This window comes from Cricetulus griseus, assembly GCF_003668045.3.
Source record: "Cricetulus griseus strain 17A/GY chromosome 1 unlocalized genomic scaffold, alternate assembly CriGri-PICRH-1.0 chr1_0, whole genome shotgun sequence".
Classification (NCBI taxonomy): Eukaryota; Metazoa; Chordata; class Mammalia; order Rodentia; family Cricetidae; genus Cricetulus; species Cricetulus griseus.
This window is the reverse complement of record NW_023276806.1, coordinates 245,104,732-245,117,982: the sequence shown is the minus strand read 5'-3', so window position 1 is coordinate 245,117,982 and position 13,251 is coordinate 245,104,732. Positions and strand designations below refer to the sequence as shown.

The following is a 13,251-nucleotide window of genomic DNA, read 5'->3' as shown; positions in this document are numbered from 1 at the left end:
AAACTATTCAGAATGCAAAGCTAGCCTCAAGCCATAAAGGTCAGGCAGTGGTGATACACACCTTTAATCCCAGCAATCACACTAGTTAGCTATAGAAGCTAGGTGGTGGTTGTACACACCTTTAATCCCAGGAGACAAAGGTAGACAGATCTCTCTTAGTTCAAGGCCACACTGAGCAACACAAAATTGATCCAGTCTAAAAAAGAAACAGCTCACACAAAGGATATCTCATCACTTGGGATCCCATGCCTTTAATTCTAGGATTTGAGAGGTGTAAAAGGAAGAAGCAAAGGGTCTCATGAGGGAATTAGTTTCCAGCCACTCTGAGGACTGGACAGTCCTTTCAGTCTGAGATAGAGGTAAGAGCTACTGGCTGGCTGCTTTGCTTGCCTGACCCTAAGCTTGAGCCCCAACATCTATCTCTAGGTTTATATTATTCGTGGTACAGCTCCATGTCTGTGAGATATCCAGAACCCTGGACAGTAGAAGGGAAATTAAGCCATTAGCTGCAACAGAAAAAGTTTACCTGATTGATGAAGAAGGAACAGTATCCATTGAAAATTTATGCAGTGGAGATTCTCCAGACTTTCCTGCTCCACGCAGCTCTTCCAAACTTCTCTGCCTCCTACTTTCACTTATGTTGTTGTTTGGTGTTGATGAGTTTCACCAAGGTTGCTTGCTGGGGCACGGGTGGGCACTATTCACAGAAGTGTGGGTAACTTACCAGTAGCTACAACACTGGTAAAGATCGACATGAACTACATATAAATCCTTGGAGAAGGGTCTGTGGGCCTTCCTGAGTCTCTCCCATTCATTGTTGTTGTTAAGGTGTCTCATCACGAGCAAGGTCTGGTGCCCATAGGATGATGTAGCCTTTGCACTATTGCATTCTGGGATAAGAGAATGTTTTAAGATTCATTAACTGTTTTGCAAGACATTTATCAAATATAATTTAGGCTGTGGGAAGGTTCTAGAACAGAGAGTAACAGTGATGTAATAAATGAGCTGGAAAACTCTTTAACTATGATTTAGCTTAATTGTATAGGAAGGAAAACAGGGGCTTGAAATCAAAGTGAAGAGTGGTCAGCCAGTAGTGGAACTGGGACAGGACTGCCCTCCCTTTCTCATGATCTGTCACAAATGAGCAGCAAATAGATCCAGACTTTAGTCATAGAGACTCTCCTAGGCCCTCTGTTTCCCTCTCTCAAGGGAGGGGACTTCCTGTATTCTATGGGAACTACAAAGATCATGTGGAAAAATAGCTATAAAGATTTCAAACCCATTTCCAGAATTACTTCTGACAAATCTGTGTGTACACATCTGTATGCATGTGTCTCTGTGTGAGTCTATGTGTATGTGTCTGTTAGTACATGTGTGTGCATGTATGGTGCACATGCTGAGCGCTATTATTTTTTTTTTAAGTTTTGTTGCTTCAGCAAATTTGCTGGAAATTTTCTCCCAAGGAAGAAACCAAACAGAAATGTGTTGCTCTGATTTTTTTTTCAGTCACAGCTTGGATGGCCTCTCGGCCACCCTACTGGCTGGCACTTCCAGCAGGAGCTTTCTGGAGCAGCTTCATCTTTTAGAGCCACCCTTTCCTCAGCCAGACTGAGGTACTGGGGCCAGTGAGCCAGGAACAACAGGAGTCACTGGGGTTTTTCTTCTTTTTCCTTGTAGTTGGGCTATGGATTCTAAGTGGTTCCGAGGCCATGTCTCAACTTCCTGAGCCCTCTGCTGGCTCTGTCTGTGCTCAGGCCTGTGTAAGGGACCACCTCACTTCTCCTTAGCATCAGGACCAGACGCCAGATATGTAGGTGGCTTTTCCACGGCACTACTCACAGCTCTCTGGGATTGTTTTTGGTTGTGTGTGAGAAAGTGTGTGCATGTTTTCATGCCTACACCCTAAAAACATCCTGTCCAGAGGTGCCAAAAATCACAAGGCCCCAATTTGGCCTTGGCTTATTGTAATTCTTTTTGGTAAACACACACACACACACACACACACACACACACACACACACACACACACACACACACACTTTAATCTTGCCTATTTTGTTGGCAGGGGGGTTCAATATTGAGCACCGCTCACCTAAGTGTGTGAACAGCAGCTTTGTATACTACCTCTGACGGTTTTTTCCTTGCAGGTCATAAAGAAGGAAACTGGATTTTGGAGGGATTTTGGATTTGGGATGACTTGTCAGTACCAGTCGGACTTCATCAACATAGGTAAGATAAAACTTCGAGTCTACTGCCACCTGGAGGCCACTGTCCTGCAGGCCTTGAGCAAATTCCCCTGCCATTTCCCCAAACAGTGCTGCCCCTCAGGTTGCAGGTGGCAGCACTTGGGACCCTGTCATACACATTATGCCCTCTCAGGTGTACCCAGGAACACTCGTGATTTTACAATGGCAGCATTCAAGCACGTTCTGTGGTGCCGCCGCCTCTGTGAGTTCGTACTGTGGAGCCCACTAATAGGGACATTGTGAGCCTCCAGACATGAGAAAAAAGAGGGCAATCTGGGAAAAACATATGCAAAGATGACCCATGTTTCACTCTGGTGACCTTTATTTAAAGCCCCATATGTCACTTTAAGCTCTGAGTATGCAGTTACTGTCAACATGAACACATCTCTACACATAGAGACACACAGATATGCATGGACACAGAGATGCAGACATGTATATACACAAGCGCTCAATGACACATGTTTGAACACAGACACACATGCACACACAGAGACATGCATGCACATATATCCACATAGATACAGAATAACACATGTTTGAAAACAGACACACATGCACACACAGAGAGACATACCTGGATACATAACCACACAGATACAGAATGACATGTTTGAACACAGACATGCATACATTTACATATTCATATACTGAGGCACACATGAAAATGTACACAGGCACATATAGACATGTGTACACACATAGGTTAAATGAACATATTTACAAATACCTATGAGTCTCCCTGCAGGGTCCCAGAACTCAGAACAGAAAGGCCAATGGGTTTCAGCAGAACAGACCAAAGTGCTCAGAGGCCAAGGAGCCTCCAGAAGCCTTTCAGTAAGTGGAAGATGAGAAGTAGGCTGCATAATACATGGCTAGGGCAAGAAGGAACAGGACTTGGGCTCTGGAGAAGCCCTTATCTCTGGGAAGTGATGGAGAGACTCCTCTCCAGACCTCTCAGGTACCTTGTCTTTCTCTCTTCCATGCCCCTCCCATCCTCTCTCTTCCATGCCCTTCCCATCCCCTCTCTCCATACCCCTCTCCCAGGTCTTGAGCATAAAGCTTCCCATTTTGAAATCAGGCAGCAGAAGCAGGCCCAAATATGTTTTGTTCCATAGAAATCACCAGATTAAAATGAAAATAATGTCACACAACTTGGATTTGTGTCCCTTGGGAGGCATCAGAATGCCAGAGTGCCAGGTCTTGAGTGGCAGCTACTCTGAAGAGCCAGCAGGTGTTCTTTTATATCTCTAGGGAAATATTCTATGCATATCAGATACCCAAAAATAATATTCAATCTTTAAAAATAATCCCCATTTCATGAAACTATTGTTTCCTTGCTTTGTGTGCAGAGGGAGATGATATTATGGTGTGAGGACTCTCATGTTTTTCACATTTGGATTCATATTGCATTGGATTCTCTGAATAGAGATGTCACTATACTTTAAACAAATGGAGACACAATGAGATAGGGAGAGTGTTCTTCCTTGGGGGGCCACTGCCATGACCTCAGAGCTTCTCAGTCCCCTTGGATGCCATTCTTTGCAACAGTGTCCTATTTGCAAGTTTCTTTCTTGTGACCTTGGTATTAAATAAGAGATGCTGGGGACAATAATAAATTCTAGTTGACCAAGCCAAACCCTTACAATATTCTAGCTTGTTTGTTTATAACATTTGCTTCATTGAAGGATTTAAACAACCCAAACTTTTGGCTGGCACCATCATGTAGGCTCATTCCTGTAGTCCCTGTATTTAAGAGGTAAAGACAGTAGAAATGACAATTCAAGGCCTGCCTGGGCTATACAGCAAGATGCTGTCTCAGAAAAACAAGACAACTTGACAAGTTCAGTAGCAACTTTGCTAGGAAAAATGGATCTAAACTCTGCCTGCCCGGCCTGTGATCTCTCCCTTCTTGTTCCCCTACTGCCAGGTCATAGTCACTCATAAACCAATACCTCCGAGGGTTGGTTAGTTGGGATTTCTGGTCCTGAGTTTTTCTGGTTTAACCGGCATTGATCAGAGCAGTGTAGCTGGGGTTTGGGGACAGGGATAAAGAGGCCACATGAGAATGTTTGAGACAGAGTGTAGGGACAGAAGAAGCCACACCCAGACAGAAATACAGGGTTTCCATTGCAAGGTGTCAAGTTCAACGGAAGGAATGCTCTTGAAGCTCTTAATCCTGACCCAAAGCTACTCATTAGTTCTGCTGATGGCTCTTTCAAACAGTCCAATTCTTAGAATCCTGTTCAGCATCCTGTAACTGAAGAAGTTTTCATGGTGTGCCATGAAGATTATTCCTATTGGCCACGCCCATCCAAAGCCTCTTACCCAGATGGATGCTGGGAACTTGAAGGATGGTACTTCAAATGTCACCTCTCCTAAACACTTACTGTGTGTATGGGGACATGGGGGACAGGGGACAACCTCAAATATCATTCCTCAGATGTCATCCATGTCTTTAATTTCGGGACAGAGTCTCCCTTTGGCCTGGAACTTGTCAAGTGGGCTAGGTTGGTTGACCAGCAAGCCCCAGTCATCCACCTGTCTCTGCCTCCCTGGTGCTGCAATTGCAAGTGCATGCCACCATTTCAGGTATTTACTCTTGGGTTTTAATTTTTTTTCATGTTATGTTCAGTGGGGTTGAACTCAGTTTCTCAGGCTTACAAAGCAAGTACTCCACGAGAGTTATGTACCTACCCACCCTCACCATGCCCCTTGATGAAAAGTCCATAGGAGCTGAGCGTGTGCCACACAATTCAGTAGCATGTTCTGTTCCCACAGGTGGATTTGACCTGGACATCAAAGGCTGGGGTGGTGAAGATGTGCACCTGTATCGGAAGTATCTCCATAGCAACCTCATAGTGGTACGCACGCCTGTACGGGGACTTTTCCACCTTTGGCATGAGAAGCACTGTATGGATGAACTGACCCCTGAGCAGTACAAGATGTGCATGCAATCCAAGGCCATGAATGAGGCATCCCATGGGCAGCTGGGGATGCTTGTCTTCCGGCATGAAATAGAGGCTCACCTTCGCAAACAGAAGCAGAAGGCGGGAAGTAAAAAGACATGACCTCCCAGGCTGAAGATTAGTGGAGACACTGAAGTTGTTTGCCTTAGATGCAATGAGGTATAGACTTCTACAAAGGGCAACAAAGGATCTGACCGATGATTAGAAGAGATGAAAGCAGAGCCTCCGGTTTCTGTTGGCTCTGTGTATGGTGACAGTGACTGTGTTTACAGCAAAATGATCTCTCTGTCCCTGCTCACTGAAATATTCACAACCTCAGACCAGTTTTGCAAAAAGTTCATTAGAAGAGATGCAAGCATCCTGGCTTCTCTTCTTAGGAATGGTTACATCAGAGAGCTTTGGTATCCAGGACTCTCAAAGCTTCTGAAGGAGCAGAAGACCTGTGAGAAATGTGGAGATCGGACATCAACACCCTCCAGGGCACAGTAAGCAAAATAAAGGCACCTGGAAACAAACTGTCAATACTGTCATACCCCCAATATTAACCAAAAATAACCCCTCTTTTCAGTTATCTTTTAGTCAATATTCTAAAAATGCACTTTTTCTTGTATTATGTTTATTTAATTACCTATTTGCAAGCCTTAGTAGGAGCACATTGTAGTACATATGCTTCTATGATTTCTAAGATTTGTTTTTGTTTTGTGTTGGTTTGTTGGTTTGCTTATTTGAGACAGTCTTAACACAGAACCCAAGGTAACTTTGAAATAATGATCCTTCTGCCTCAGCAGCCTCGGTGCTAAAATTACAGAAATGCACCACCACTACTGGCAAGAAGGTACCTACAGAAGGTGTGTGACCAGAACCTTCTGCTGCAAATATCAGATAGCAAATCTGAGGACTTGCCAAACTCAGATGAAGCTAAGTGTGTGGGGCTGCAGAGAGAAGGGTATATAGAAACTAAGACTGACCGAAGAGGAACTATCAAACACTGGAGAGAGGAAAAGACACTTTTGTCTTCACAATAAAGGGACACTAAGACTTTGGTATTGTTACTAAAGAATATACTTTCCCCTCTGGAGAAATGGGGACGACTTTCTTAACTGTTTGAATAAACCAAAGTTATGAACCAAACAATCGCTTTTCAAAGCAGGGTGCTCTTTCAGGTCTCTGGCTTCCATAAGAAGAAAATGCAAAAAAATACACATATATTTTGTGAAAGACCTGTCCATCAATCCAGCGAGATGAAAGATTTTGCTACATTTCACTCACTCCTGACTACGTGGAAGCAACTTATTTTTAAAATACGCAATGTTAATGGGTTGTCAAGATGCTTCTGAAGTTTGCATTTTCTTACAACTTCAAACTCTTTTTTAAAAAATAAATCTGGGTAACATTGAGTGGTTTCTACATCCATGTGCAAATTATTTATTTATTAGCCAGCACCAGATGCATGAGCTAATTACCTCCTCTGTCTCTGTGCCTTCTGTTTGCCCACAGTGAATTCATTGTTTAAATGCTTCAAGAACACTCAAGCTGTGTGTTTAAAAACAAAAACAAAAACAAAAACATTGTATTGATTTGTACTGGTAGTTTATAAAGTTTAATTAAAGCACCAGACAAGAATGAAAGCTGGCATTGCACAACTAATAAAATTGGTGAATTTGACATTTTCCTGGAATAAGAATGCACCGTCTTGAGTTTGGGAAAATTCTTTTGGGCATAGACTAGGGCTTCCCAGTGTTGGCCCTATTGACATTTGGGGCTTGGTCACTCCATGGGCTAAGGGACTGTCCTGTGCAACATCCCTACAGCCCCTGTACACACTGAATGCCTGGGGCATCTCCCAGCCCGTTTTTGACAACCAGAATGTCTCCAATTGTTGTCAAATACTCAAGGAATGGGAGCATGACCCCTGGCTGAGAACCACTGCGATAAAAGGAAAGTTTTGACATTTCATGCTAATTTTTAGTTAGATGAAACTGAAAAATGATTTCTGAAATCCCTTTCCATGCTGCCTTTGCAAATTTCCACATACTTTGTGACTGTAGAGCCTTCAGGGCACGTGGCTATTATTCCTTGTGGATTTGTGACAGACTGTTGCTGATATTCTCACAGGGTAGAGGCAGCCATCAAATGTTCAGCTGTCTCTTGCTGGATGACTCCAGGATTGTCAGCATTTGAACTTGTTCACACTGTATACATTATAAATGTCTATGACACTGAATAAGATTTTTGTTTCTTGATACAAGGTCTCATTTTGTCAACCAGAATGGCCTGAAACTCACCCTGCTCAGATTCTCACAGTTGTGTACAAGCATACCTGGCTAAGAATTGATTTTAAGAATTGCTGAGAGGACTAGAAAAAAGTTTCAGTGGGTAAGGTGAAGTCAGGTCCTCTCTAGCCCAACACTATATGGAAGGAAAGCAAAGCTGAGAGTGTCCTGGGGGCCTTTGTCAAACCAGCCTGGCTGAATCAGCAAACTCCAGGTTCAGTGAGTGGTCTTCTCTCAAAAAATAAAGTGGAAAGCAATAGGAGAAGATGCCCAGTGTGTGTGCACATGTTGAGGGCCCACAACGAAGCCTATTATTTCGTATGATAACTTGAATAAAAACTAATTTAAAAAGTCACTGAGGGTAACTGAAGAGGACAGGAAACAATTTTCTTCCTCTTAAAGTTTAGCTTAGCTGCAGTTTTAGTTTGAAATGTCTCCTGAAGGCTCATCTGTTAAAGATGCGGCTGCCAGGGGATGAAGTCTTGGGGATTGATTGGATCCCGGGGTCTCCGACTTCATTAATGGATCGATCCCTCCAGGCATTCCTACTTTTATGACATTCAGAATTTGATGGTTGTAGAAAGTCAGGACGTGAGGACTTTGGAGGAGGAAGATGAGGACGGCTGCTCTTCTGGACTCTTCCTAGCTCTCTTCGCTTCCTGTCCACCTATAGGGAACTCTAACCCCAGACTTATGTGAATGAAGGATTCAGAGGCTTCACTCAACCTAAACAAGAGGCTGAAATCCAGCCTTACACAGAAAAGAAAAGCAGAAATGAACCTGCATTGAAGGACTCAGGCACATTACCTCTTGCAAAGAAAGGACACTACCAGATGCCTGGCTTATCAAAGGCCCCTTCTAGCTTCATGACTACTTTCTCTATTCCTTGTCCCTGTAAGTGGCTTAGTAAGCAGTCAGTTACCTTCTAATGTGTGTGGGGTTCCAACCAAGTACTAAACTGACGCTGTTGTGTGACAGCTGTTACCAGCTCTTCCCAACTCTTTCTCTGATGATGACAGAATGAAACTTGAAAGGGAATTGGCACTTCATACAATAGATCAGGCTGCCCAACCTCTAACCACCACACCAATCTAGCATTTTGTTAAATATTTGTCAACAAATAGTGATTCCAAGTGGCATACCAATGTCCTTGTGCTGGATCTCTCCAATTTTGTGCTTTCAAGCCCATGGCGCGCGCGCGCACACACACACACACACACACACACACACACACACACACACACACACACAGCCCCTAGGTTCATAAGTGTGGATATCTTGCCTTCTTCCACACTAAAAGCAGCTCCCAGAATTTTAACTCTCTGTTTCAGGAAAAACCCTCTATTATTTCATCCAGTCATACCAGGGCTCTGGCCTGTGTGGTAGCGGTTACAATTTCTGCATTGAGACCAGTAGGACCTAAGTTCTCTTCCTTACACTCAGAACATACATGTTTTAAGATAGATCATGCCATTTATGCCATGTTTCTATGTGCCCCAGTTTCTTCCTTTAGGGTGATGAATACAATTACTTCTATAGCCTACAATTGCTTCCTGGTTAGATGAGTCAATGCTGATACAGTACTTAGGACCTGACCAGTACATAGGATTTGTTTACATACTGTCTCTGGACAGTGTTGAGCTTCTCAGTATGCCCCACATGACTTAGCCATAATCAAAGGACACTGTTGGCCATCCATTTGAGATTATGAAAGCACTATGAACTTTTGTCCTTTGTTTTGCTGTTCAGAAAAGTCTGTGAAAGAAAAGTTGTAGAAGGAATATAAAATATAATACATAGCTACCACCTTCAATTCCAATTCAGTGCTGTAATCTAGGGATGATGAGACAGCTGGGAAAAATCTCTTACATTCAGAATAACTTATAAGGTGATTAGTGTAGGAATTCCATTTTCCAGGTGCAGACAGTTGAGGCCAAAAACTGTTAAGAGATTGGCTCATAAACTGACTTCATGCCAACATCCCATCCTGGGGCAAGTTCCAGGTGGTGTGAAGGCTCATGGGGAAAAAGGTTGAGTTAGGCAAGTCTAGTCCTCAGTCCTCTTTGTGTGTTGTTCCCACTGTTTGTCTTCTCTAACCCCACATAAGAGACCCAGAGGAGTGAAACTTGTTGGCATGGCAGACCAGGAAGAGCTACACAACCTAGTCACCTGCATCTCTCCAGCTGCAGAGAGATGAGCTGGGCTGGCACTGTGCTTGAGTGTGAAGCCTTAGGACCAGGCTCTTAAGCAGGACCCCAAATGGTGAGGTTTAAAGATGCTCATGTAGAAGGTCAAATTGGAACTCCTAGAGTTCCTGGGAGTTGCCGATGGGACAATGACCTCGGGCAGATTCTAAGGAAGACAGGTGTGCTTTGCTCCCCTGCCCATTGATGCCTGAGCTCCCTGTGGTTACATTCTGACTGGATATGTATTATCATTCAAAGCTGTTTCTCCTGGCAAGACTCAGGCTTTGTTGTTGCTGCCAAATGTGATGGGGTCTGTGCCAGTTGGTTTGAGGGGTTGGGTTTTTTCCCCAACACACAGAATATGTTATTTCATGTCCACAGAGATACCTTTTTAAATGGTTCTGCTTTACTCAGCCTTTGATGGTGCCCTCTGCAGAAGTCAATCCCAGCATCCCCAGGGGTTTATCGTTGACAATGATAGTAAGAAATAGGAAAGAGACCATGGGAGAGGTAGGTAATAGGAAGGGAGGCCATGGTGAATGTCACAGCCTGCGGGGGGGGGGGGCGGGCAGGACACTATTGTGAGAGAGAAGGGAGAGAGAAGCGAGGCTATGCTCCTGCCTCCACTGTTTCCTCCACATTCATCAAGGGCCAGGATGCATGTGTGTTGGGTGGCAGGAAGGAGGTTGCTCTGCTAGAAATCAGCAAATGTCTATGAATCTGCATGGGTGGTTAAGAGAACTGAATTTATTCCTTCTTTTGCAGCTACACTTTAGGTGGGAATAAGGTACTCAGCCGCCTCTACCTCAGATCTTTGTCCTCGAAACTTTCAAATCTACCATCAGTCTCAGCCTGCAACCCATGCTGAAAACCTACAATAGCATCTTGTCTGTCGATGTCTTAAATAAGCCATTTCAAATGCATTTAAATGTTTGAAATAAAGACAAAACAAACAAAAAATAGAATATCACCCAAATTAAATTTAAACCAAACCTGAAGGATTTATTTTTTAAATTTCTCTTTTTTTTATCCTCTGTAACTACTCTCATATAACATTGAGCCATATAAAGCCCCACTGTGTGGGGCTGTCAGGAATAGCCAGAGTGGCCTGAGTGAGAAGCTTGTATAATACTCTTTCACACCATTGAGAAAGACGTCCATGGAAAAGATGGTATTGCTACTTTGTTTGGTTGTGATCCAGTTCTAGGGTGGGGATCTTACTAGGATTTTGACTTACTGGAAGACTTGAAAATGAAGCTACTTTTCAGCTGAGGAAACCATACAACTGACTCAGATGGACTTGTGCAATGGATCTAATCAGCACCAGTAGCATAGTGTGCAGGCTTGGCGCCACCTGGCCTAACAAGGAGATAGGCAGAGAATGTTGCAAATCCAAAATCTTCTCTTCACAAAGTAGGTGTTAACTTGGGGGTTATGGTCTAGGCCACTGACAACTGCCAATTCAGGGATAAAAGATGGCTATTGCTAACCTTTGGTTTGTCAAAATCACTAGGAAATATCCCTCCCTTCCCTTGCCACTTGAAATCCCAAGCTAACTGATCCATTTCACTTTAGGTCAGCTAGCTAATATTCTGTATAGATCATTATATCCCCAACATTTTAAAAGTTTCCCTTGTCCCCTTAACATACTCCCCCAAATTCCAGGAATGTGGCCATTAGGATGCAGGGCCCATTGGTTATATAAGCTGGGTTAATAAAGGAAAACTCACAGGGAGTGGTTGCACTTGTCAGAGCTTTTTCGCTATGCTGGGCAATTAACATAACTCTTTTCTAATCTCCAGAACCCAGGTGACTTCAATAACTCATTTTAGAAGTTGAAGATCATGCAAGTTCAGCATTTTTTTCTTTCTATGATTCCACAAGGCTAATTGATGATATGGGCAGGACACAAACTCAAGCCTGCTGGGCTTTCTTTATGCTATGTCAAGTTACTTCATTATCCAATAATATATTTTTATCATACATTAAAGGGAGAAAATTTTCATCACCTAAGCCCCTTGATAGATTTTAATCTTGAGGAACATAAGTAAGCCTTTGCATAGAGAGACAAGTTACTCACCACCCTGCAGACAAACTCGAAATTTAACTGTGGGGCCAATTGCAGTAGAGCATAGAATTAACATGGCAGTGTTACTGTAGAGTGGTCACAGTAACACATAGAATTAACATGGAAGTGTTACTGTGGAGTGGTCACAGTAGAACATAGAATTAACATGGCAGTATTACTGTGGAGTAGGCACAGTAGAACATAGAATTAACATGGCAGTGTTACTGTGGAGTGGTCACAGTAACACATAGAATTAACATGGCAGGAAATCCAGTCTCTCCTTCCACAGGATCAGAGATGAGTAGCAGAAAGCAGGGATAAACACAATGAAAAGACCAAAAAAAAAAAAAAAAAAAAAAAAAGCAAAGAAGAAACACTGAATAAGACATATGTATTTCTAAAGGATAAGAAAGCAAAATTTAAACAAAAATATTAAAGATATAATTGTCAGAAAGCTGTGATTATGAGGGGAAAAAGCTGCATTCTAAGAAAGACAAATCTAATATGTGTCCTGAAATAAAGTCATTTGCCCGACTCGAGTCCTTCTTTGTCCCAGTATGGTCAAACTATTGAGCATTAGTCCAACCTGGGAGGTCAGAGAGAGCAGGTCCAAGCACCGCTGGCGCCGAAGGAGGATCTTGACTATCGGTGAGTAGGATGGGTGAGAATACTCAGGAGTCTGTGTGCAAAAACAGCTCGTTTATTAGGAGTGGGCAGGTGACAGTTATACCCCAGGAAAAATGGCCATTTGGATCCATGTAGTGGTATGTTATTGGTTGAGACAAGAACGTGGAGGGCACTTCATTTGCATACTCGGAAGCCTCAGGGCCCAGGAGAAGGAGCCTTATGAGGCCATGTAGAAAAGAAAGGCAGTCTAGCCCCAGTCTGGGATGCTTCAGAGGTCAGATAAGCAGCAAACCAGTCCTCCCAGCCTTAGAGCCGGGAGAGCTTATCAGTTGCTACCTGCACCAGGGCACATCCCTGCTTGGGGATGCTTATGTCCTGGGGTCTGTTGGTGTCCGGGAAAGGCAGGGGAGCAGTCAAACTCCTGTCCCTCTCAGGATGAGAAAATCCAGGCTTTTAGGCACACTTCCACCACTTCTTAGCTTCAGGCCATCCCCGCAATCATGTATCATGTTCTCAACAAAAACCAAAGCAAATAAGCTTCATATATATATATATATATATATATATATATATATATATATATATATATATTCTGTACTCAAAATAGTGGAAGCCCCAAACTACGATATGCACAGAGCCACAAATGCACCTTAATTAAGAAGACATTTCCATTTGATTGGTCTCTAGGTAAGTCTATGGGGTATTTTCTTGATTGATGATTGAAGTGGGAGGGCCCAGCTCATAGTGATTCTGGCCAGGTCAGGCAAAGTGATCCTAGAGGTATAAAAAAAGGTAGCTGAATGCAAGCCTGAGAATAAGCCAGTAAGTAGCGTTGCTCACCGTGGTCTGCTTCAGTTCCTGCCCTGACTTCCTTCAGTAATT

General features: G+C 43.3%; 1 protein-coding gene across 1 annotated transcript in view; it reads left to right on the top strand.

The window, feature by feature from the left end:
* The window catches only part of Csgalnact1 (chondroitin sulfate N-acetylgalactosaminyltransferase 1), a 95,171-nt gene extending 89,323 nt beyond the window's left edge, over positions 1–5,848 (top strand). The window contains exons 6-7 of the mRNA XM_035451798.1: positions 2,148–2,229; positions 5,028–5,848. Of these exons, the coding sequence (XP_035307689.1) occupies positions 2,148–2,229; positions 5,028–5,317 (372 nt within the window). The 3' untranslated portion in view covers positions 5,318–5,848. The remainder of the gene's footprint in view (positions 1–2,147; positions 2,230–5,027) is intronic.
* Positions 5,849–13,251: the final 7,403 nt, after the last annotated feature.